Source organism: Salvia miltiorrhiza, chromosome 5 (genome assembly GCF_028751815.1).
Source record: "Salvia miltiorrhiza cultivar Shanhuang (shh) chromosome 5, IMPLAD_Smil_shh, whole genome shotgun sequence".
NCBI classification, from domain to species: domain Eukaryota; kingdom Viridiplantae; phylum Streptophyta; class Magnoliopsida; order Lamiales; family Lamiaceae; genus Salvia; species Salvia miltiorrhiza.
This window is the reverse complement of record NC_080391.1, coordinates 36,309,732-36,335,390: the sequence shown is the minus strand read 5'-3', so window position 1 is coordinate 36,335,390 and position 25,659 is coordinate 36,309,732. Positions and strand designations below refer to the sequence as shown.

The 25,659-nt window shown below is 38.8% G+C and overlaps 2 protein-coding genes and 1 long non-coding RNA gene across 6 annotated transcripts; 2 read left to right on the top strand and 1 right to left on the bottom strand.

The window, feature by feature from the left end:
- The first annotated feature begins 625 nt into the window (after nucleotides 1-625).
- LOC131025860 (protein FAR1-RELATED SEQUENCE 5-like) lies at nucleotides 626-1,834 on the top strand. The gene has a single exon (XM_057955647.1). The coding sequence runs from the start codon at nucleotides 626-628 to the stop codon at nucleotides 1,832-1,834; it is 1,209 nt and encodes a 402-aa protein (XP_057811630.1).
- A 1,079-nt stretch (nucleotides 1,835-2,913) lies between these two features.
- On the bottom strand, nucleotides 2,914-4,577 carry LOC130987048 (uncharacterized). Its single transcript, XR_009089556.1, has 3 exons — nucleotides 4,508-4,577; nucleotides 3,406-3,490; nucleotides 2,914-3,309 (listed from the first exon to the last, which is right to left on the bottom strand). It is a non-coding gene; the product is annotated as an uncharacterized LOC130987048 (long non-coding RNA).
- Nucleotides 4,578-6,269: 1,692 nt separating this feature from the next.
- LOC130987036 (uncharacterized) lies at nucleotides 6,270-9,643 on the top strand. 4 transcript variants are annotated; one of them, XM_057910602.1, is made up of 5 exons: nucleotides 6,278-6,892; nucleotides 7,079-7,141; nucleotides 7,538-7,577; nucleotides 8,141-8,203; nucleotides 9,338-9,643. In XM_057910602.1, the coding sequence occupies exons 1-4, from the start codon at nucleotides 6,734-6,736 to the stop codon at nucleotides 8,164-8,166; spliced, it is 288 nt and encodes a 95-aa protein (XP_057766585.1). In that variant the 5' UTR covers nucleotides 6,278-6,733; the 3' UTR covers nucleotides 8,167-8,203; nucleotides 9,338-9,643. The 4 variants fall into 4 exon arrangements, with proteins under 4 accessions (XP_057766584.1, XP_057766586.1, XP_057766585.1 ...); XM_057910603.1 differs by lacking the exon at nucleotides 9,338-9,643 and having other exon boundaries at nucleotides 6,277-6,892; nucleotides 8,141-8,649; XM_057910601.1 differs by lacking the exons at nucleotides 7,538-7,577; nucleotides 8,141-8,203 and having other exon boundaries at nucleotides 6,270-6,892.
- Nucleotides 9,644-25,659: the final 16,016 nt, after the last annotated feature.

Genomic DNA, 25,659 nt, shown 5'->3' with positions numbered 1-25,659 from the left:
AATCGCAAGCTCCGTAAGCTCGAATTTTGGAATTTAAATCGTGAGGTTGTTGTATCATTTGTAAGGGCTGCGAATTTTTGTTTTCTTAATCCACGTTTGAAGTTTCATTTTTTATTTTCCATTTTTTTCGGTTGTTGTTGCTGATTTTATGTTTTGCTAATTAGATTCGTCCATTGTTATTTATGATTATTATAATATGATGTTCGTAAGTTTTTTTTTTAAACTCAACATGATGATTTTCTTATCTTGTTTCATGTTTCATGGGTTTTTCATAATTTCGGCTGTTTTTTTCTGTCAAATGCGTGATTTTTTTAATAATTATATATAATCATGCCGAAAAACCTGCCGATATATGATTTCTATCTAATTAAAGCTTTTGAATTATTTTGTCATTTTTTAAAATTTTCGTCAGTTATTGGATTATTTCGGCAATATTTGAAATATTTCGGCAGTTTTTCAATTATTTCGGCAATTCTTAAAATATTTCGACAGCTATAAGAATTATTTATGAATTTTTTGTAAATTTTCGGCAACTTTTGAATTATTTCGGCGATTTCCTTGTTATAGTGATATGAATTACTTTTGTTCGTATTGCAAATGATTTTTGTGTCATTATAGGTTAATGATGGATTTTGATTTGAACGAGTATCCATCTAATGAGGTTGGCGATGAAGATGAAGTATTGTCAAGGAAGGAAGCATTTGTTGATGAAAATAATGTTGAAAATAGAAATGAAGATTGTGATGATAATTCAGATGTTGGAGACGGAGATAAGGATCAAAGTCTTGAAGAAGTTGAGGAAAATGTTGAAGATGAGCAACATGTTGAGCACGATTGTGGCAAATTTGCCGATCTACTTAATAGGATTGATGTACTTGAGATGGTATTAGAGGTTGGAAAATCTGTGAATGATCCCGAAGCAGCTTATATTTTATATTGCGAGTATGCAAGACTGAAGGGGTTTAGCGTGACAAGAGATAACAAAGGTTACTTTAATCGTACTAAAATATGTAGTTACCAAACATTTCTTTGCTCTTGCCATGGTAAGAGTGAAACGAAGACATCATTGGATAGAGGGATGGCTACTTACAATAAGCAAGATCGGAAGACCATGTGTAAGGCAAAGCTAAGGGTGTCACGCAGACGTAATCAACCATGGAAAGTGAGGTCTTGGTACAAAGAGCACAATCATGAATTATTCCCCTCTGACCAGTCGTATTTGTTACGCTCGGCCCGTTCTTTGTCTAAATCTAAGAAACTTTTGATAGAAGCAATGAATTCAGCAGGCATTGGCATCTCTCGGGCTTGTGCATTCATTGAGAAGGAGTCAGGCGGGCCACAAAATTGTGGTTTTACACGGAAGGGTGCTTATAATCACATTAATGGCACAAAGATGAAGACAAAAGTGGAAAACGGTGATGCAAATAGCCTTATTCAATATTTCAGTAAGATGTCGAATAGTGAGGCATTCTTTTATTTTGACTTTCAAGTAGATGATGAAGGGCGACTTATGAATTTTTTCTTCAGAGACTCTCGCAGCTCTTTGGATTACGATTATTTCGGAGATGTGTTGTCTGTAGATAGTACATATCGGACCAACAGATACAAGCTTGTTTGTGTTCCTTTTGTTGGTGTGAACCATCATTTGAAGAATGTTATCTTTGGAATTGGTTTCCTATCTGATGAAACCACCCGATCTTACGAATGGTTACTTTCCACTTTCTTTGAGTCTATGGATTCGAAACAACCGGACATAATTTTTACGGATCAATGCCAATCGCTTATGAATGCAATTGATTCCATATTCCCGAGCGCTAGTCATCGTCTATGTTAGTGGCATATCAACCAAAACGCACCATCGCATTTTGGGAAGTTGAATGGGAATTCACTCTTCAAAAAAGCTTGGTTTCATTGTATGAATGGATGTGACACTGAGGATGAATTTGAAGTAACGTGGATGTGTATGATTGATGAATACGACCTTGCCGAGAATAAATGGTTTAATACCATGTACGGGTTGAAAAAGAGGTGGTCCTCTGTCTTTACAAATCAGCGATTTTGTGCCGGCCTACATGCAACATCGCGTAGTGAGGTAACAAACAAGGTTATTAAGAACCTTTGTAGTGCAAGCATATCATTACATGATTTTGTGCTTAAGTTTGAAGAAGTACAAATTCAATGGCGGCGAAAAGAAGCTGAAGAGGATGCACTCTGTATAGGAATGTCAGGGTTATTTGTGCAAAACAATGAATTGTTGAATAGTGCAGCTAAATTCTTGACACGAAGTGTCTTTCGAAAATTGGAGCATGAGGCTAGTTATTCAATGAATGTTGATTTAATCAAAGGGCCATCAAGTTATGCTTCGGATGACATAGAATTCACTGTGTCTTCTGGTAACTCTGGTGGGAACCCGAGGGTTGTTAAATTCAATAGGTCAAGTGACCTTTCTACCTGCACTTGTCGTCTTTTCGAAATAGCGGGATTTTTGTGTTCTCACATTTTCAAGATTTATTATCTTATGAATGTGAAAAGCATTCCAAAAGAATATTTGTTGACGAGACTATCTCAGTTGGCGAAGAATAGAATTTCGATGAATCTAGATTTCGGCAACGCTGTAGAGAATGATCCGGAGCTGCATATATCCAGTTTGGCCTTTGTGAATCACTTGATGCGGTCGACATATGATCTTGCCGAATATGCAAAACTACATAGTGATAAGCGTGGCCTTATTATGAACCGCCTAGCATCATTGCGTGAGGAGGTTTATTGTGACACCCAAATCCAATTTAATTTAAATGAAAACGCACGCGAAAAATCATGACTATAAATAAATATTTAATGTGAAAATAAAGAAATAAATATCTTATTTTAAAATACTTTACTCAACATAACATCTTCAAGTAAAACTAAATTTAAAATATTTGATTCGCCATTCGACCTTCCACGCGCCTCCGGTCTTAAAAACCTGAAAATGTTGAATATGGGATGAGCATACAGGGTACACTCAGTGTGAGAACATGCAATCATTGTCCAAGTTAATAAAACGGTAACACATACAGTCATTTCATACATATCCTCAATATTCGCACTGTGGCAATCCAAGGACTTTAAAGTCCCGGACCCTATTTACGGGCCCCTGGCGACATCCTCAATATAATGGTTGCAACCCTGTAATATGTAATCGCATTGTGGCATACCAAGGATCTTTCCATCCTGGACCCATTCAATGGGCCCCTAGCGATACATAATCCTCAAATCGCATTGTGGCATACCAACGACGGTGAAGTCCTGGACCGATTCAGCCGGCCCCTAGCGATAAATGTAATTCACAACACATATGGTACACACATAATATTAAAATAGACAAGAATTAACCACGGGCATGTACTGAAATAAATCCCACACCTGAATTTTGAACTTGAACTTGAACTTCAACTTGAATGCAAACTTGAGTAAATCAATTAAAAGTAACGTCCTAGTCGCGCCGCACCTAGCCAGATAAATTCAAATAATAAAAATATAAGGGCCTATTTGAACTTTAAAATAATTTAAACTTTAAGAATTTTACATAAGACCATTAAAATCATTGATCTAATAATTTAAATAATAAAATATATTTTTTTTATGAAAATTTTGATTAATAAAAAGATTTAAGGGCAATTTCCAACTTAGTTAAAAGAAAATCTGCAGCCCAAAGTAATTAAAATGAAGCCCAAATGCTTAAATGTATACAATTTAAAATCAAACTAGGCCCAACCCATTATTTCAAAACCCCCAATTTAAACCTACACCTACATACATCACACACACACAACTCACGCACACCACACACAGCAGCCCCCAGCCTCCCTTTCTCCCTCTCCTCTTCTCGGCCTCTTGCCGCCGCCACCAAACGGCACGCCGCCGTTGGAGGCCAGCGGCTCCGCCTCATCACTCCTTCCCTTCGACCTCTCTCTGTCTTCCCTCAGCTCTTGTCTCCCTCTCACTCTCCCTCACTTCTCGCCCTTCTCCCTCATCTCTCTTCCTCCTCCCCTGCCCCTGTCCGTGCCGCACCAGCCGCAGCCGCTCCTTCTCCTTCTCCGGCGACCCTTCGTCGCCACCTATTCCTGCCCGGCATCGCCCTCACCTCCCTTCTCTCTCCTGGCCGACAACAGCACCACCATCGCCGCCCCCGCGCCGACAGCGGCGCTGCCCAGGCGCCTTCTCCATCCGTCCGACCGGGCCAGCATAGCAGCGGCCAAGACCACCGCACCGCTGCCCCTTCTCTTCCTCCGTCCGCCGCCGTGGCGTGCAGCGCCGGCGGTACTGCTGCCCAACCGCCCCCTGTTTCTAAGCCACCATCCCTCTTTCACCACTTCTATTTTCTTTTGAGATTTGTTCAATTTGGTTTTTCTTATGAAATTGATGCATTTATGCAGTGTAAAGAAAAGAAACAGAATTTGGTTTTTGATGCAGATGTGAAAATAATGAAGAAAATTGTGAATAAGTACAAAATAATTAAAGTTACCAGTGGAAATTCTGTAGTGAAAAGAGCAGAGATTTACGAACAGAGTAAGAAGTAAATCAGTAGTTGATTTGTTGGTTTGTGAATTGGGAATGATAGAACGAGATTTAAATAGGGTGAATTACTTTTGCAGAAATGATAGAACTTGCTTCTCAAGAAAAATATGTGGCTGAGGTGATTGTGCTTGCCGTTCAAGAAAAATGATGTGGCCAAAGATGAGAGATAGAATTGTGGCTAGGGAGAATACACGTTTTGCTCTCTCTTAAAAACTGCTGCTTGGATGGAAAATCTCAAAAATTAATCAGCAAGAGGAATTAATACTCTACTAGAAATGTTATGAGCTTGAAATATAGTTTAGCCCAATCTAAATAAAATAAGGCCCACTGTAAAAATTATGCAAATACTCATTTAGGCCCAACTTCATATTAAAAGAATATTTGAGAAAATAAATTTTTATTTCAATACGTATAATTTATAGTTCAAAGTCACATCTAACTAGGGGCGCGACTAGATTCATCACAAACTCGACTTATAGATATATATATATTAATAACTCGAAAATATAATAATTTTCAAATAAAATTTGCAAAGGAAGTAAATGGTTTTGGGCTGTGACATTTATGGTTCGAAAGAAGCGTCAAATGCCTCGGCAAGACAAAAGCCTAACTTGCCGAAAGGAGGTGTTGCATTTCGAAATCCGAAAGTGGCAAAAACACATGTGAAACGAATGCAAGAATTGAAAGACACTGGGATAGATCTAAATGCAAGGGCAAGGAGAAAATACCGAAGAAGAAAGCAGGTGAGTTGTCCGAAAATCTTTGGCACATGCCGAACAATTTAAGAAAATTTCCGAAAATTTCTGCCGTTGGCCGAATTTTTTTGCCACGCGCCGAAATATTTTGCCATTCGCACTGGCCGAAAGTTCTTGCCATTGGCCGAAAAGTATCGAACAAGCAAGCAGGATAGATGTAGAAGAATATATTGTAGTATTGTACTATTATTCTCATCTTTCATACTCATATTTATACCATCAATTGTATGTAACAGGTTGTGAAACTCGTGCATCTCAGAAACGTAAGTTGAAGCACTCGGACAATGTTAGGAACTGTACATCGTTTGATATGCCATGTGGTTCTCAGGGCACTGCTAATCCTAATGACACACCTACTTCTCCATGGACTCATTCTGATTCTGTGGTATTTTTCCTGTACTTTGTGATATTCAAGTACTTATTTATTACTACTTATATATTTTTTGTGCAATTTTTTACCTAATTTATATTTGATATAATTGTAGGCATATGCCAAAATTATTGATAATGAAGAACCTGTAAATCCCACTCCAACTGACGACTCTAAAGGCAAGGCTAACCAACAAATACCCCGCAAGAAAGCATGTGGGGTTAAATATATTTTACATGTTTTGTGTCATAAGAATATATTGTACTATTATTCTCATCTTTATATCATCAATTGTATTTTGACAGGTTGCCAAACTCGTCCATCTCACAAACGTAAGTTGCACCACTCCGACGATGTTAGTAATCGTGCACCCTTTGCTATGCCATCAGCTTCTCATGATAATGATGTCCCATATGACACTTGGGATGAAAATTTTGGTTGGATTCGTGCTGATTCTAGGGTATGTTTCTTGTACTTTCTGATATTGAATTTTTTAGTTAATACTAGTCAATATATAATACGATTAAGGATTCATGCGCTCTCCTTAATCCGGGGTCCTACGTGGCCTATCTAAGAATTCAAGATTTAAAATCCCTGCAATTATAGAGCCTCTAGCTCAATTCTCTATCGCTGACGTGGCAATATAATTCCACATCATATTTTATTATTTAATCTTTAAAACACTAACCAAATAATTTATCACTCCTAATTCCCAAATCCCCTTCGCAATCTTTTCTGCCTCCGCTCTCAATTCCCCACCCCCTTCGGCTCTCCATTCCCCAATCGCTCGATCTGCCCCTCCCACCGCCGCGATTTGCTTCGCCGGACCACCCGGCTCTCCTTCCACCTTCGCCCACCGCTGCGATAGATTCTCCCTTCGTTGTCTTTTCTGCACACCGGCTCTCCCTTCCACCGCCGCGATCTGCTTCGCTGGACCACCCGACCTCCTTCCCCATTCCCCCACCGTTGCGATCTGCCCCTCTCACCGCCGCGATCTGCTGCTCAAGCCTCAATTTCGTCCCCAAATTCATTCTCTCCCCCGTCGCCGATGGCCCGTTCTTCGTGGGAACATCGACGAGTGAGATATTTCAATGAATGTTGCGTACGGGAAGGCCGCAATCGCCTCTGTCTGCTTCTCTTCGTCGGCCGCCACTCGGCCGTCTGGCTAGAAATCGCCATTACCGCTGTTGCCACCTCCTCTGACATGGTAAGTATTCTTTTAGGAAAGTACAATTGTAAATATAGAATGATTGGGTCTCTACTTAGAAAGAACAAATTTTGGAAAGATTAAAAGTATATACAATCATTTAGGTAATTGTTTAACAATGGAAACTTCAAAACCTAGATGTTTAGTGATAAATTCATTAGTTCACCTCTGCATCCACTCTTACAGACGCACGGTATTCTCCTTTGTTTCTGTATGTCACCCGAAAATTGCCTGGAAAAAGATTTCAAGGTATGTTTTTTGAATTCGATTTTGGCTCATTTTTGTTTTAGTTGTCGGGTTGTACTCTTTTGATAATAATTGATAATCTTTTGATATATATATGTGTGATAATGGCTGGCAATGCAGAGAGGTTATCTCTCCAGTTAAGCCTTTCAAATTATGGTTGATAATTAGGTGCTAATCTTTACTTTTAATGATTTGGTTTTGAGCAAAATAATTAGCATGTAGTGTATTTGTTTGGGTTGTTCCCATTAAAAATGTAATAGTAAATACCTGTTTGATTTCATGTTTATAAAGTATAAACTTTATATATATTTTTTTGCAACAAGAGAAAATGGGTAGGCATCTTTTCCAGAAGTTCTCTTCATTCATTAACAATATGATGTTCAATTTATGTTGTTGTAGGAGCGGAAAAGAGATCATTTCTCACAGTTTATAACAGAAGGTACATATATTCTTGCAAATTTTATTCCTCAGTCGTACCTTTCTTTCTTGGATGATAGAAAATGAAAAGTTTACAATTAAATAAACAACAATACCCAGTGGGGGCAGAACTTACTCACAAATAGTATATGTAAAGTTACGTTCTATTTCCTAATAATTTCACTACCAAAAACAAAAAATAAAATCTCATTAACATGTTCTTTTGATACTTCATCTACAAATATTGCCCTCCTCAACAACTTACTTGCTCTAAAGGTAAAAAAGGAAAAAATATGATGTCTTCTTGATCCATCACATTGTTGTTTATTTAGATATACTATATTATCATTAATTGATTGATATGAAAAATAGAATTATGCATATCGACTGGGTATCTTTGAATTTTTTATGATTATGAATTTTTAGAGTTTTGTTAAGAAATTCCTATTCCAAGATTGGGGCCGATTGTTTCTTTGTCTTTATTCATATATCGAGATAGAGTGCTGACTATAGATGGTGAGAAGAATGGGTTGTATTTGTTTTTCATACTTTGAGGTTCTTATTTTTGTTGTTTGGTTTATTCAGTTCCAAGTTTCTTTCCGACCAAGTAAGTTTGATCTTCTGGCCTCATGACACAACACTGGAAGTGTAAGTTGCTTCTTTACATTGTTATTATCCCGTTTTGCACTTATTTCCTTCTTCAATGCTGTCAATTTAGTGGTTTTATGTGAGCTATGGTTTAAGTTACTTTTGTTGTAATTAATTTTGTTTAATTTTAGTATAGTTTCTTATGATTTTTTTTCTGCAGACATGTGTTGCTTGAGCTATGTCTGTAGCCATATTTGGCTATAGTTGACAAGTTTTATGTGTTATATGTGTACTTTGAAACTTTGAGTTATGGGTTGTTCTCAAGTTAGTTTGTGCTTCAAGAATTCGAGACTTTAGAGAGTGGAATATTCTTTGTTGATCTTAGATTACTGCAACCAACCTCTTATTCTGGTGACGAAATGAAATGCATGGATATGTGTGCTTACCAGAACTGCTGTAACTTTTATATTTTGTAAAGTTTCAATCACACTGGACATGTTTTTTTACCAGAACTTGAAGGTTCACAAGAACATGAGGCAGTTGTTTTCTTCTTCTGCGTCTAAGAATGCTACAAACCCTTTTATTAGTGATTAGTTTGGTATCTTATTAATAGTTTGGATTCATTTTAATAGCTTTTACCATTCAGAATCTTAAGTGATGGGTTTAACTTTGACTTGATGTTGTTCTGTCATTCAGAATTTGGAAATTGTGCTTGCTTGATCCACCCAAACTCAATATATATATAGATAGTTATAATAATATAGAAGTATCTTAATAAAGTTGGAAGTTGATTATGGACAAGTTGGTTTGACAGGGATAGAAGAAAACTACCAAAATACGGTTTAGGTGATCAGATTAGTTGGCGGCGGCTCTTTGATAATTTTGCTTTCTGCTCAGTAGTAGCATATCATGTTTTTTGAAAAAATGACGTATTTACGTTCCCGTATCATATCGTTTCCGTATTATGTATTCGTCCCCATGCGTGAATTATTCTATTATTCAACTAATATTTATCGTTACTTTCAAACCTCGGCTGGTAGTCGACGGGTAGTGGGTAACGGGTATCCGACGGGTGGCGGGTATGGATTGTAAATAGTAGTGTACAAGAAGTTGAAATTTTATAAAATTTGCTGCAGTTTCGTGGTGATTTATTTGTTGGGTGGTTTATTGCATTTGTGGGATGGTTGATTGCAGGATGTCGACGCCGAGAAGCAGCAACGCCCCTACCTCTCAAGCCTCGGCGGGTATCCGACGGGTAGTGGGTTGCGGGTATCCGACGGGTACCAGGTGGCGGATACCAGACGGGCGGCGGGTATCCACGGGTTGTGGGTATAGGTGGCAAATAGTAGTGGGTGGAAAATAATTTTTTTGAATATACGTTTCGCTAAGTCATGTTAAGCATAAAAGTTCTCTTTAATTTATTTTTTCATTTTAGTTTGATGTGTAACGTAGACTTATATCATATTTTAACAGTTTTTTTAGTGAATAATCTCCATAATTTATAAATATATTAAGAAATAATTTTTACCTTTTTCTTTTATATAAATTATAAACCAAATGATACCCGTCGAAATTCGACGGGTTACACACTAGTTATATATATTGTAAATTAATTTATGAACTAATTTACATTTCACATAATTGTAGACATGTAAATATTATTGATAATGAAGAACCAGTAATACCCAATCTGGATGACGACTATGAGGTTTGAACTGATTATGTATTACATCTATAATTATTTTCTCTTTTTTTATTTATTATTAATGTATTAAACAAAATTGGGTTTGTAATGATGCAGGACTTGGACTTGAACTTTAATCTTTCAAGGATTTGAGGAGTTTTATCTACAGATACTATTGGGTGGTCATATATATTTTTGTTACTAAAGCCTTAAAACATGGAAATATGGTAGCTGTAAACTTTTTCGACGATTGTGTTTAAATTGTTGAATATAGCAAATGTCTTGAACTTTTTTGTTTTTGAATCTATAAGTGTACATATCATTAGAAGGTACTTGTTCGGGGAAAAATTGCCAATATATTTAAAGCTCTGTTTAATGGTTTTTATTGTTGCCGAAAATAGTTAAACTCCGGCAGCTTTTTCGCCGAAGTGTCTTCCCTGTTCGGCGAATAGTTTCGGCAGATGTCGAATATTCCATATTTTTGGTGTTTTATTTGATCTATATTTTTATTTTGCCTATCTTTTACATATTTTTTTAGGCCTACTAGCGCTTAATACTTTCATTATTTTCCGAATAAATTTGATTCGTCCAATTCGTTCGCCGAAGTCTCTTTTTCGTTCGGCGCCTATTTTCGGAGGTTGACAAATCTTTCGTTGCCGAAGTCTCGAAATTTTGAGGATGTTGCCGTACCATTTTTTTTACTACCAATTCTCAGTGTTGTCATTTCAAATTGACCATTATCACTGGCAAAAATAGTAGGCGACAAATTTGTATGACACTACTCACCTATTACTTTTGAATACACTATTGCACTTTGCCCAAATGTTAAGAAAAGACTACACTACGCAAAAAAACAAACAATAGCCTGCGGCTGCAGCTCTATCACTTGTTCAGTATCAAGATGGTAAGAGCTCTGCATGTAGTCAAATTTGTCATTGCATTAAATGTCTGGTACAAATATATTTATTTTTTACGGACTCCAGCAAAAAAAAAACAAGCATTTTGAATTATTACACAATGGCTCCACAACCAATTGATCAAGATTGTTGTTTCTATGTGACTCCATGGTCTCGTGCAGTTGAAACATTAGTGTTAAAAAATCTCAATGCGGCCAGAAGCGCTGGGAAATGGGCAAACGGGTACCCTGAGTACAACGAACAGGCTCTTGCGAGAGTTCAAGCGCGTCTTTCGCGTTCTCCATGGAATATCAATATCACTTTGGATCAATATACGGAAAAAGTCTTAGAGTGGGAGGCGCGTTACTTTGATTTCTATAACCTTATTCGCAAAGGTGGAGTTCAATACTGTGAGCGTACGAACAAAGTCATCGCAAGCGACGACAGATGGGAGATGCTTTGCCAGGTTTTACCATTTAATTCTATTCCATATATTATGGTATTATATCATATTACGTATTATAGTTGTCGGCGATAAACCATATTGTAGGTTTACAAAAAATATCGTCGCTACATTATTGAAGGGGAGTTAAACTTCAAACTGTTGAAGCGTTTGTTCTCATGTCGTGAAATCAACTCTGCGAGTGAGTCACTGCCTGGTAGAACCAACTTGATTTTAAGCTCGAGTACCTCATCCGAAGAAGTTACAAGCGCTCCGGTGGACCACGCTGTAGGCATCAGTACTGGTAATGCGTCATTCGATCATACGCAAAATAGTGGCTACGGCTCGTATGATGGTGCGGCACCTACTAATGGCTCTTACAGTAATACGGACAGTGGTTATGGGTCTTATGAATATATTGGTTCGGACGCCGGATCGGACGATGGTTCTTATGTTTAATACTATTCTCTACTGTGTATGTAACTCTAGATGATGGTTATGGTTCCTATGAAATCGTGTGAATAATTTTTTTATTCATCACAATCAGGCAACATCTGTTAGGTCCTGGGGGTCTCGAATAGGTGTATGAGGGGGGGGGGGGAAATACACCTATGGGCTATTTTTACAAATTCCTCAATCAGAGGGATCTCAGTTAGAGATCAAAACGAAACTTTACATGCAAACAAAGACACCTGTTGACTGAAAATAGTTTTGACCAAACAAGGTTGACGACTGATACTGAAAGCTCTTCAGTAAGGAGTTATCAGTTAAGTTACTGGAACTTAACTGATGCACTTATGGGCTTCAGTCGAGTTTGCTAAAACAGAGATGATAACACTCTTCCTGACTATCAAAAAGATAGATCAGTCAAACTGATATCATACGCAGGGGAAATTAAACTTAGTTTCGTAATAGCCTCAGTTGAGCACATTGTTGGTCTTAGGTTTTTCTTTGTAGTTATTCAGTATTCAGTTTATCAATTGAAACAACACAAGTAAGAAAGTAAAACTGAAAGCTGTAAACAACACATAGATTTTTACGTAGTTCGGAAAAACCCTTTCCTACATCCACGGTCGGTTGATCAGACCAACAATCCACTCCATAAGTGCTTAACAGGTGCATTGCAAACCAAACCGTGTGCTTGCCGGGTGCACACAACCGTACCACTGAAGAACCCTTCTTCAGTACCCACGCTTCACTCGCGTTGGATTTCTCTTGCTTAGCACAACCCGCGCTAAGACTCTCAGAGTCAGAAAACCCTTCTGAACTCCGAATCACTCAAAACACTCAAATCTTTCTTTTGGAAAGGAGGTTTGAACGAGTGCCAACTATACTGCAAAGAACAAGTTCTTTGTAGCAAGTTTGACCTTGACTTCTGGGTAAACAGAGGTTTGCCTAAGGTCTAAGAGAATATATGTAATCAGCAGTGACTGATTTTGGCTTTGGAATTCTCTTCTTCGATTCAAGCTTTGGGGAGGTTAAGCTTTAGGCTGAGTAGCGATTTCGGCAGAGCTTCAACTTATGTCGTTGAATCGGTGAAGGTTGAAGTGATCCTCGAGCGCTATTTGTAGGAGAACTCTTGAATAGATCCATTGGTGTAGAACGTCATCAAGATTTCTTCCGTTGGAGAGCAATTCGAATTTGGGCTGAGGCTTCAATCTTCGAGGTTCCTTGTCTGGGTGGAAACGGCTCTCTTGATGGACAGGAGATGTGACGTCTCTGAAAAGTAACCACCAGATAGGAATGACCTCTGCAGAGATAAGATCCTAAGATCTCTGCATTTAATGCGGCTGTACCTTGTGAGTACGTGGCTTCCTCTGAACGTTGGAAGATCAGTCCTAGGAGGAATGTTCAACTGATACTTGACTTTAGTATCAGTCTATTGCGCGCATTAAGTAATCAGTTCCTAACTGATTCTTCAACTGATACTTCAGTTGGTATCTGCAGTCTTCAGTCCTTCGTTCTTCAGTCTTCAGTCTTCAGAACCGCATACTAAACTAGAAACGAACTCTAACACTTGAGTTCAAAACAGTTCTAGCCTATTACAATTAAGACCTATGAATTTTGGTATCATCAAAACAAGGATTAGTATATTCCACAAGGTTCCCAACAATTTCCCCCTTTTTGATGATGCCAAAACCATACAGCAGTTCTAGACAACAAAAAGACTGAACTCACAGCACAAGTTCTAAAACTGGGGTGAAAACAGTTCCCCCTTAACAATAGGACCTAAAAACTTGTGCTTAGAGTTAAGAACGAAACAGTTCTAAAACAGAACAGGAGAAGACAGAAAAACATAATCAGAGCCTGGACAAAAAGTCATTGTCTTCAGGTTGAGATAAAAAAGAAGTTATTTTCATTAATAAAGAAATGATAAGCCATCAGTCGGGGTACAGAGCGAGACTTACATTGGAGTAAAAAGTAAAAACAAAAACAACATGGGAAACCCATGGACTCCAGCAGTCTGCTTGGCTGGGCCTTTGAACTTCTTGATCTTCATCTTCTGGCTTCGTGTCTTCATGTTCCTAAGCTTGTTCCACTCTCACTTGTTTTCCGTTGAGTTGAGGTCCTTACTGGAACGTCGTCCTTACTACTTCTGGTGATCCTTGCTGTCTCATTTTCAGTCAAGAAAGAAGGGACAGGAGCAACCTTAGGGAAGGTTTCTCTCTGACTTATGACTTTCCCCCTTTTTGGCAACATCAAAAAGAGAGCTGATGATGGAAGCTATGATCAGACGGTACCCAACTCCTAGTCTTAAAAGCTCATGAGAAGATTCGAGAATAGGGTGAGTCTAGAGATGCAGAAGGAAGAAGACGCCAGTGGAGAGGTGGAGAGATGAGAGAGGAAGACGGAGAAGTGATGGAGACGGAGAGATGAAGATGAGCAAAGTGAAGGAAAGGAAGGTATGCATAGCATCTTGGAGATAATCATGAGATGCAGCTATACATACGATCCGGAGAGCGAGGAGACATACGAGGAGGGAAGAATTAGAGGAGTGCGAGGGGTGGGGAGGAGAAACAAAGGAAACGAAGGAAATGCATGGCGAGGCGTTGATGAAGGAATTGGATCAAAAACGCGCCTCGTCATACTTGGAGGAAATAGAAGGTGAGGATGAAAAATCAAATCAGTGGTAGTCGTGAGGACTAGCACTGTCGATATTGCGCCGGTTGACAACGAGCTCCTGCTCATTGTTGTTGCACCACATGGAAGCTTCACAAAAAGATGAGAAGCTCGCCTGAAGAATAGGTGAAGTCCGTCTGCCTGAGACAGGTACTTCAAACCGTATGGTCTGGGCATGAGAATGGAAAACACTCGCTTCGCTGGATACAAGTGAGGGTAGAGCAAACTTTGACGTCGGAGAGACGCTGAGATCCAGTGGAAGGGTCTGGTGAAGACCAAGTATGTGAGCGTCATTCTCCCACTCCATGACTTTGCAGTTATAGATTTCTCCTTTAGTCGGAACAAAATTTCTCTGCAACTTTGGAAAGATTGAAACTTTTTCTCACAGTGAAGGCTGTGGATAGTTGTTAGTTGATGCAGAAAGAGAGTGAAGACAACATGGTATAAATAGACAAAATTTTTACCAAGTAAGAAGATGAAAAGTTTTTCGAAGACTGTGCCTAAAAATGTTTTTGAAGAAAGTTTTCACGTCCGCCGTCACTGCAGGGGACTGAAGCTTCAAAAAGGTGAGAGGTATCATTGCATTATGTCATGTCAATGAGGTTCTCAAGAAATTTTATCACTGAGGCAACAGGTTGGAAAGATTTTTAGAGAAGATATTGACAAGTTCAATCAAAACAGATTTTCCCTTTTAAAACATTTGTCCTTCTCAGATGTTCCATTTTCCAACAATCAGTTAAAGTTTTTGAAAGAAACTGATCAGTTAGAGAAAGATTTTGAATTTCAACACAAGGCTCTTAACTGAAATAACTGATTTTAAATAGTAAATTTTTAAAAATACTTACTGATCGATTGATCATTGTAGTCAGTCGATACCACTTGATCCTGGTTGAATCATCAGGATTGCTTTTCTTCAGATGAGCGCTTGACTTCATTGCTTTCCACGTCAGTGGTTGTTGAGCAGCAGTTGGAAGACCACTAGTCAGCATGACTGTTTGAGAAAACTTCAACCACAACATCACTCTTCAGGGTTGATGAGGCCGATCCTTCCACACAGATCGTTGAACCTTTCTTCTGGAATAGCTTTGGTCAGCAAGTCCGCTCTCTGAACAGCAGTTGGAATCCATTCCACAGAGATATTCTTCTTTTCGACGTGATCACGGATGAAGTGATGTCGAATAGCAATATGCTTGACTCTGGTGTGATGAACTGGATTCTGGGAGATTGCAATAGCACTGGAGCTGTCGCAATAGATTAGGACTTCCTTTTCATCTATCCCATAGTCCTTCAACTGTTGGACTAACCACAGGAGTTGTGAGCAGCAACTTCTGGCAGCAACATATTCAGCTTCAGTAGTGGAGGTGGCGACTGAAGTCTGCTTCTTTGAAAACCATGAGATGAGCTTATTGCCTAGGAATTGACAGGTTCCGGAGGTTGATTTGCGATCAATTTTGCATCCAGCAAAATCTGAGTCTGAATATCCGGTGAGCTTGAAGTCGTCGTCTGCTGGGTACCACAATCCTAAGTTGGGTGTGCCTTTGAGATATCGTAGAATTCGCTTTGCTGCATCCAAATGAGCTTCCTTTGGATCTGACTGATATCTTGCACATACTCAGACTGCAAATGCGATGTCTGGTCTGCTCGCAGTCAAATACAGTAATGATCCAATGATTTCTCTGTACTTTGTCGAAGAGACAGATTTTTCTTCTAAGCCTGGATCAACTTTCCAGTTTGTGTTCATTGGGATCTTGACTGATTTCATGTGCTGAATACCGAACTTGGCTATCAGTTCCTTGGCATACTTGGACTGACTGATCAGTATTCCTTCGTTGGTCTGCTTGACTTGCAATCCGAGAAAGAAATTCATTTCTCCCATCATGGACATTTGGAACTTGTTGGTCATGATGTCAGAAAACGTTTTGCACATGCGTTCGGATTTGGATCCGAAAATTATGTCATCGACATAAATCTGAACAAGTAGGAGATCTTCTCCTTCTTTGAGAGTGAACAAAGTTCTGTCCACAGATCCTTTCTTGAAACCTTGTCAACAAAATACTCCGAGAGAGTATCATACCACGCTCTTGGAGCTTGCTTCAAGCCATAGAGTGTTTTCTTCAGCTTGTACACCTTTTCTGGTCCAGCAACCTCAAAGCCTGGAGGTTGTTCCACATAGACTTCATCGGTGAGCACTCCATTGAGAAATGCGCACTTCACATCCATTTGGTGTACCTTGAAACCTTTGTGAGCTGCGAAGGCTAAGAAGAGTCTGACTGCTTCCAATCTGGCAACTGGAGCGAACGTTTCGTCGTAGTCGATTCCTTCTTCTTGACTGTATCCTTTTGCTACAAGCCTTGCTTTGTTTCTCACAACGTTTCCTTCTTCGTCTTTCTTGTTTTTGAAAATCCATTTCAAACCAATCACCTTTGCATCGTCCGGTCGATCTAATGAGCCCAGGTTTGTGCTCTATTTTTTGTGTTGTTTTAGGTCTAGATCGAGTCTTTTTCCTTTGGTTTGTGTTGTTTGGGCGCCTGGGAGGGCGTAATTCTATGACAGGACCAGCTTGTGGGCAAGAGGTGCTCCAGGGGTCAAAGCTGCTGCCACCTTTCGTGAAAGAGGTATGCGCTGGATGCAAAGGGGAATTGGAGGCAAAACCATCCCTTATGCCCATAAGTACCGCACGAAAGCTGGCAGGCAAGAGGAGGAAGGCGAGGAAAGAAGTCAGAGGCACAACAGGAGGGCGAGGTAGGACTGCAAGTAGGAGCTTGATATGGGCCGAAGACGGCAGCTATCCAAAAGAGACCGATAAGGCCAAACCACCGCCTTATCCAAAAGAAAACAAATCTTCAAGATATTAGGTCTGAAAAGGGATAGCATCTCCATGCCTTGCATGGATCCGGCCGCAACACCATGGGCTGGGTCTTACGTTGCCCTAATCGCACCTATAAATACCCGAAGAGCTTTTGAAGCCAAGGGTGCTGAAAAACCGAGCTGTTGTGCAGTTATTGTGAAGTTCAAGCTTGCCCGGGCTGTGGGCATAGTCTAGGTTATTCGGCACATATTTTGCACGGCACTTTTGGCCGTATGTACTCATATTTCCCTTTAAGTAATTTCAGTTTACGTTATGTTTTCCTTCATAACTTTTGCCTGTGTTATTTACTTTATATTTGGCTAAGTTTTATATATATTCTGATTTGGGTAAGATGATCTAAGCATGAACACTTAACTCGAGAGGTCTAATTTGGGCATAACAACTGTATGAGCATATTCCCGATACACTAGGTTTGATTCCAATAAGGCTGTAATAACTTGGTTAATTAATTGATCACTAGTTAACTAGGGAGTTCTGGCCACAAGTAAAACTTTGAGCATAAGGCGAAACGCCATCGACCTCCAAAATAGTACAACGAGTGTTGGAGCCATGACTGCTGTGAAATATCGGCGTAAGAGTCAAGTGGGTCTATCTAAATCTTAAAGCATTCTGTGCAAAGCACAACTAGCGATAGGCCATCGCAGAGAGCGTGGATGTTGCCCGGGGTAGTTGATTTCCATTAGCTGAACCTTCTAAGGGATCATACACTGAAAGGATAGATTGGGCAAGGGGTTTTTGCGTGCATGACGAGTGACAATAGGGGCGCAACAATTCTCATGCCTATAACCATTGGTATGCGAGTATAAGTGATTTATCTTTACACCAATGATCGAGTGTCCAGTTCATGTTTAGTGATTCAAACCCAAGTCAGAATCGTTTTGTTATTTGATATATCTACCTTTGTATTTCAGTTTAATCGGAAACCCCGTTCTGCCCATAAGCATGTTGTGGTCAGAACACTGCAGAATACAAAACCCTTTTAGTGACACTCTTGCAGGAGGAGTTACTGCTCAGTTCCCTGTGGATTCGACTCTGGACTTACCACTAGCTAGTCTAGTTGTGGGCACAGGATATTTTATTTGCTGCTTTGGCACTTTCAACTCGATCTTCAGCAACTGGAGTTCCCCCTTGACTGATGCCATCTGCATTGGCTCCAGTCTGAACTTCAGACCTTTGACTGATCTTTTGATACTGAAGCCTTTCAGTATCTTCATCTTTTCCTGGTCCCCACACCAAGACAGTATCAGGCTCGGTGTTGTGGATTTCAGCTTTGGAACCTTCAGTGTTCTGGACACACTTTTCAGTTTCCTGTTCCCTGAAATCATCTGTAGACTCATCAAAGACCACATGAGGTGTTTCTTCAACACAAAGAGTTTGAGAATTAAACACTCGATAGGTTTTGCTCGAACGTTCTGTTCCAGAGTATCCAAGGAAGACTCCTGGATCAGCCTTACTATCAAATGTGTTTAACCTCTTCTTTTCATTGTTGTGGATGAAACACCTAGAACCAAAAGCATGGAAATAGGCAATTGAAGGCTTCCTGTTCTTCCATAGCTCGTATGGAGTTTTTCCATGTCTTTGAGTGAGGAAGGAGCGATTCTGCGTGTAGCATGCGTTGTTGACTGCTTCGGCCCAAAACTTCAAGGGGAGTTTTGATTCGGCTAGCATCGTCCTTGTTGCTTCCTTTAAAGACATGTTTCTTCTTTCTACAACTCCATTCTGTTGAGGAGTTCTTGCTGCAGAAGTTTGATGACTGATTCCTTGTTCATCGCAATACTCACGAATGACAGTATTGAGAAACTCAGTCCCACGATCTGATCTGATGCTGATGATGTTGACTTCCTTTTCCACGCTCAGTCTTCTCAGCAGCTTTGGCAGTTCCTCCAGTGTCTCTTTCTTTTTGAAGAGAAAGATAACCCAAGTGTATCGTGAATAATCATCCACAACAACTAAGGTGTACTTCCTACCGTTGTAGCTTCTTGGAGAGATTGGGCCAAACAGATCCATGTGAAGTAGTTGAATAATTCTTTCAGAGGAGTGTCCTGACTTTGACTTGAATGACATTCGCGTCTGCTTTCCTCTTTGACATGTTTCACATTCTTGCTTCTTCTGGAACACAATAGAAGGCAGACCTTCTACTAGTTGATGTTTAGCAAGCTTGTTGATCGTCTTGAAGTTGAGATGGTTGAGTCTCCTGTGTCACAGCCAGTTGAGCTCCGAGCTGCTTTTGTTGATGAGGCAAGTTTCTGGTGGGCTGTCATCCCATGAGACGACGTAGAGACTTCCTTGTCTGAAACCTTTCAGAACCACCTTCTTTTGATTGTTTCTTACAGTGAATTCATCCTTTTTGATCTTCACTGTGAAATCGCTGTCACAAAATTGACTCACAGACAACAGATTATGTTTAAGACCATAAACAAAGCTAACATTACTGATACTGGCGTTACCCATGTTGAGCACACCATAGTCTTTTGTTTCTCCGATTGAGTTGTCTCCGAATGCAACTTTGGATCCAGCTTTCTCAACATACTGAGATAGATATTCTTTGTAGCCCGTCATGTGCTTCGAACAGCCGCTATCCAGATACCATGTTCTCATTGAAGCCTTAACTTCTTCCTTCTTTTTGTGTTTCCTGATTTTGACCTGCAATGAAGAGTTACTTTAGGTACCCAATCAAGATTTGGGTCCTTCGATGTTAGCTCGAGTTTCCTTTGGAACCCATATCTGCTTCAGAATTGGTCTGGCTGATCTCTTGCGCTTTGCTGATCGTCTGACTGAAGTTGTTGGCGCTTCAGTTGGCATACTAGCATTCTTTTGTTGAGATTTTCTTTTGAAGGCCTCACTCTTGTAGTAGTTCTGTCTGATGAGTGGTTGAGGTCTTCTTTGCTTGGTGAGGTATCTTCCTGGAGATACTCGAGTCTTTGCAGACTGATGGAGACTTGACTGATGTCGTGGAATATGAGTCGTATGATGTCCAGTTGCTTGACGTCGTGGATGTCGCTTGGGTCGTCTGGACTCATCATTGCTTTGTCTCCATGGATGTTGTTCCTTCTGAAACTGAACTGATTTCAGTTTCTGACTGATGTGGCCGTTCTTCCCCCGGGTCTGGTGAGGAAGATTCTTCTTGATTCCTGATGTTCCTTCCCCGATCTTTGACTGAAATCTGCTTTCCAGTCTCCTCAGTAGGGTAATCTGGTTGGGGGCCTCCTTCGCTCGTCTGTAGCTTGATGAAGGTGGAACATTTGATCTTGCCATCAGTTTTCGTTTGCGAACTTCATCCATATCATGATCTCTTGATTCTTCTGATGTTGTGGTTTCAGAAGTATCGTCCTTTGAAATGATCATGATATTCTTTCCTTTGTCAGCTGCAACTTTTCCTCCAATGCTTTCAACAAGGCCTTTTGATGGAAAGTTGCTCATCATGGGTGACTTCATCATGCAGTCTTTGACTGTTTCTTCCAACTTGTGATTGAGACTCTTGATCTCATGAGATGCTCTATCACATTCCGAGTTGGAGATTCTGAGCTTTTCTTCCAGTCGACTGTTCTCCATGATTAGCTGATCAAGACAAGTTTCATCCGGAAAGTAGATGATTGTCTGATTCCTAGCTCGTTCATCATTGATCTCATTTTCTATTTTCTGATTCTGCTTGAGGAGATCTTCGAACATTTTCCTTAACTGACAGTGATCAGTTATGAGCTGATTAAACTAGTCAGTTTCATCGGATGAGCTTTCTCCTGATTCTGAGTGGTCTCCTGAAAGCATCAGGAAGTTATCAGTATAAGGAGTTTTAGAATGAGAGATTACCTCTGAGCCATTCATTCTATTGTCATAGCTGTTGTCAGCCACACTTTCAGATCCATTGGCCATCAGGGCTTGACTCTCATCGTCTGAGCTGGTGCTGTCGAAGTCGGATGATTCTGATGTGTCTTTGGAAGAATCAGCATCGTCAGCAACCATCGCTTTCTTCCTTGAGAAGCTGCGATCTTTCTTGGCTTTCAGCTCTTTTCGCTCAGATTGAGTCAGTTCAGGGCATTCATTTCGAAAGTGCCCTTTCTTTCTGCATCCAAAGCATTCCATGTCTTTGATGTCGTGAGCGGCTGATTTTCTTTCTTCGCTTCGATCAGTGGAATGTCTGGAGTTGCTTTCTCTTTCCTTTCCTCTCTAGTGCTGCTTGTGGAACCTTCTGTACTTCCGGAACTTGGACTCCATTTTGTTGAATCTTTCAGTCAACAAAGCATATTGACTGAAGAAGTCCTCAGGGTTGAGCTCCGCTGGTTCCTTGATTTGCTTCTTGCCTTCTCATGCTGAAGCTTTCAGTGCTGCTCCTCTTGAGGTTGATGGACCATCTTCGTCTGATCCTCCAGCCTTCTTGATTCCAAGATTTCTCTGAAGGTCGAACTCATTTTCCATGAGATCAGAGAAAAGCTTGTTTGTCGGGAGCTGACTGAATCCTGGCTTTCTTGTGAAATATGATACTTGCTTGTACTTTGATAATTTTTACAGAAATATGGAGTTCGAATTTGGACTATTGGTCTAATAAAAGTTGTAGATCATCGCGATATGAGTTCGTAGGCGCAAACGGATCGTAAATCGGAGTTCGGACGAGAGAGATATGGCCAGAATAAGAAAGTCGCGCGCAGTAGTGAATAATGTCCGACGGGAATTTCCGAATTTTCGAAAATTTTCTGGATTTTCGGATTTTATCAGTATTTTCGAGTTCTGTACTATATTTATCCCCTGTGCCTATATATAGGTCCTTTTCCTGACCTAATAGACACATCTTTTTATCTCTCTTCACCTCATTTTCTCCTCTTTTCATATTTTTCAGTTTTAGACTTAGGGTTTTAAAGCTTTCATAGATTAGATTTATTTTCTTGCAAGATTCAAGCTGTTATTTTAGAATTTCTTTTCGGGTTTTATCAGTTTCATTTATTTTTATTGCTCTCTTATTTATTATGCTTTTGATTTATTTTCTGATGTCTAGCTAGGTTTTTTATCTGTTTCTAGGGTTTGTAAATAGTTAATTAGATTTATGTAATTAATTTGTTAATACCTTTTGGCTTTCCAGTTTATGATTCATAATTCCTGGTGCTTAATTTCTTGTGAATTATCTGATCAATAGTTTGTATGTTTAGCTATTCGGTTTGAGACCTAGCGGAGATAACTGTTTAGCTATGATTTTAACCTTGAGACCTAGCGGAGATAGGTGAATCATAGGGATCTATTCCTAGGAGCTTTTGGAAGTTAGTAGATTTTCTTGAGACCTAACGGAGAGAGATAATTTACTAATCTACTGTCACTGCTGCTCTACCGAGAGTAATTGATTAAATTAGTGATCTCTCATCATAGCTGGATTAAACTGGTAAATAGGATTAATAGATTGATTATGTGAATTTGGTTAATGAATTTACTTTCCTAGGATCAGTCGTTTTATTATTTGATTTTCTACCTGCATTTTATTTGCTTTGTTCCAAAGTTTAGTTTTAATTAATTCATTGATCTTGGGAGTTGTATGAATATTGTTAGAGTACTTGATAGGATTACTTAGAGTAATTTCGTTTATCAGTCCATGTGGATACGATATTCGGTTACTGATTATTTACTACAATTACACCGTGTTAGTTGCGGTATTTTGTTGCTAAGAAATTAGTGATCAACTTTTTTGGTATTCCACAGACAATTTGTATAATAATTTATATGTTTAAATTTACTTTTTCGGTTCTATCAATTTGTATTGGGGTTGGATCTGGAAAATATTGGAGCTATGAATATATGTTTGACGAAAGATATTGTATTTTTTTAGAATATTATTCAACATATTTTTTTTCTTTACAATTTCGATCGAATCGAAAAGAAGGGAAAACGAATCGAATATTCGAAAATTTTTAATTTAGAGTAATTTCAGACCTTTGCTACAATTTCCTGGTCCGTGTGGTATGCGAGGAACTTACTTACTTTCCAGGATAAAGAGCTTTCTCCCATGGAATGCCTCAGCATTGCATAGCGGGCCGTGTTTAATAAGACCACAAGTCCGGATTGTACTTCAGTTGATCCTCTGCCTACCAGCATTGCTTGCAACCGGAGAGGACAAGTCAAGCTTTAGTGTGATGCTGCGATTGATAATGGTATTGGTATGGGGATTGGCGCTATTCTTAAAGATGGAGAGAGAACTCTTTTGGGATGTTGCAATGGTTATTTCCCAGGGGTATTTTCGGTGGTTGAGGTTGAAGCAAGGGATGTGCTTGAAGGTTTTCGATTTTGTTTGTCGAAAAACTTGGGAGATACTATTATTGAAACTGACAACCAGATCCTCTTTTGGTTGCTCAAGAAACGAGAGCCTGATCTTTCTTACTTGGGCCAGACTTTTGCCGAGATTCACTCTGTTGCCGCTTTGTTCCAGCACCATGCTTTTAGTTGGACGCCACGTGAAGGAATTGATATTGCCAATAGACTAGCCAAATTTGCTTTGTGTAACCGTAGCTTTTTACGACGGATGAGAGTTGTCCGGTTTTATTAAACTTTCCTGATGATTAGAGCACTCTCAGCAGATCACCTAAATGCATCACCAACTTTAAATTTAAGCTAAAACAATTGAAAATGAGATAAAAAATGCATCCAGCAGATCCCCTAAATTGGATGGGTCCCACAAAAAATTTTACACCTACCTAAATTTAATCTTAAATTTACACTCACCCTAAATTTATTTTAAGCTTATAATTAGTAGGGCCCACACATAATTATTGTTTTTATGTAGAAAATAGGAAATCTGGTGTATGCATTTATAAAATCGAGATCCTAAAATTAAATAGGAAAGCTTTAGGGAGGAATATAGGAGCATAATTTTGGGATTTCTGCTGGGAGTGCTCTTAGTAATGATATTTCATTTTTCCCTCAAAAAAAAAACATATTCAACATGAATGTTAAATTAAAGATAACTAAAAGATTTATAATTTGATATCAAAATTATAAAAAAATAAATTTGAAACGAATAAGTTATTATCAATTAAAGTTACAAAATTATTTTTTCTGCTAACCCATCGATAAAAATTATTTGTCAGTAAAATACACAAATAAAAATGAAACAATGTAGTCGTATGGCTATAATGAAAATTGAAAATCAAATTTTGGCCTCTAATCTTCAAACCACAAAATCTGGCTATTAATTAGGCGGTATGCCTAATATACCATTTTTACTCGGCCGCTGGGGTGATTGTACGACCGCTAGGTGATTGTGCGACCGCTGGAAGCTTATGGGTGAGTTGCGCGCTTGCGGGGAAAAGCCAGCACCGCTGCACGTATCGCACTTATGGCACTAATAGTGCCATAAGTGCCAAGATGATCATTTTATTGGTTTTATTTTGGATTTCTATTGGCACTTATGGCACTAATCTTATGGGACTAATAGTGCCATAAGTGCCAAAATGACCATTTTAAACACTTTCCCGTAGGGTTTAGATTATCCATTTAGGATTTAGATTATTCATTTATGAGAACTTTATTTTAAAATTTGTATTTAAACAAAATGACCACATAAATATGATTAAATATGCAGTCCAAAAATATACTATTAAACTATATATATGCAAACAAATAGTTTTGAACATCTTGGAATATTATATGATATATAATGATACTCATTATCATTTATACTTACTTTTGATGGTGAATTTATATATTTATACACATTATCAATGAAAATCAATTAATTGGTAATTGAAAATACAAAATTGAAAATTTATATATTTTCGAATTCATTTTTTTATTGAAATTATGTCGTGGATAATTTTAATTTTTTATTTAGATTTATATATACATTTATTTATATTTAAATTATAATATATTTAATATGCATATTTATTTATTTAAAATATCGTTCAGTTTCGATGCTGATCGTGCACAAGTGAGCGTGTGCTAGTGATTGCATAAAATGGAAAAAGGGGGAAAATTTATTCTACCCGCATTCCTCAATCTACATTTTGAAAATACCCACTTTTTAGAATACATTTACGCCATATCCATTTTATTATTTTAATAATTTGTTGAGTTCGCAAAAGCTGTGCGGCAATCATTTTTGGTACGGCAATGATTGGGAGCGTATCAGTGTTTTTATGTTTTCCATGTTGTTAATTATTGTACGATTAAATTGCGCATTTAATCGTTGAATGTGCAATTTAATTGCGCATTCGAATGCGCAATTGTTATTGTTATTTTAAGATTAGCTGGAATCCTCCATGAAGCAAGTGGCGGTTGTTGGGAACCTTGTGGAATATCCTAACCCTTATTTTGATGATACCAAAATTCATAGGACTTAAATGTAATAGACTAGAATCGTTTTTGAACTCAAGTGTTAGAGTTCGTTTCTAGTTTAGTTGCGGTGTCAAAGACTGAAGACTGAAGACTGAAGAACGAAGACTGAAGACTGAAGACTGCAGTTACCAACTGAAGTATCAGTTGAAGAATCAGTTGAAGACTGATTATTTAATGCGCGCCATGGACTGATAC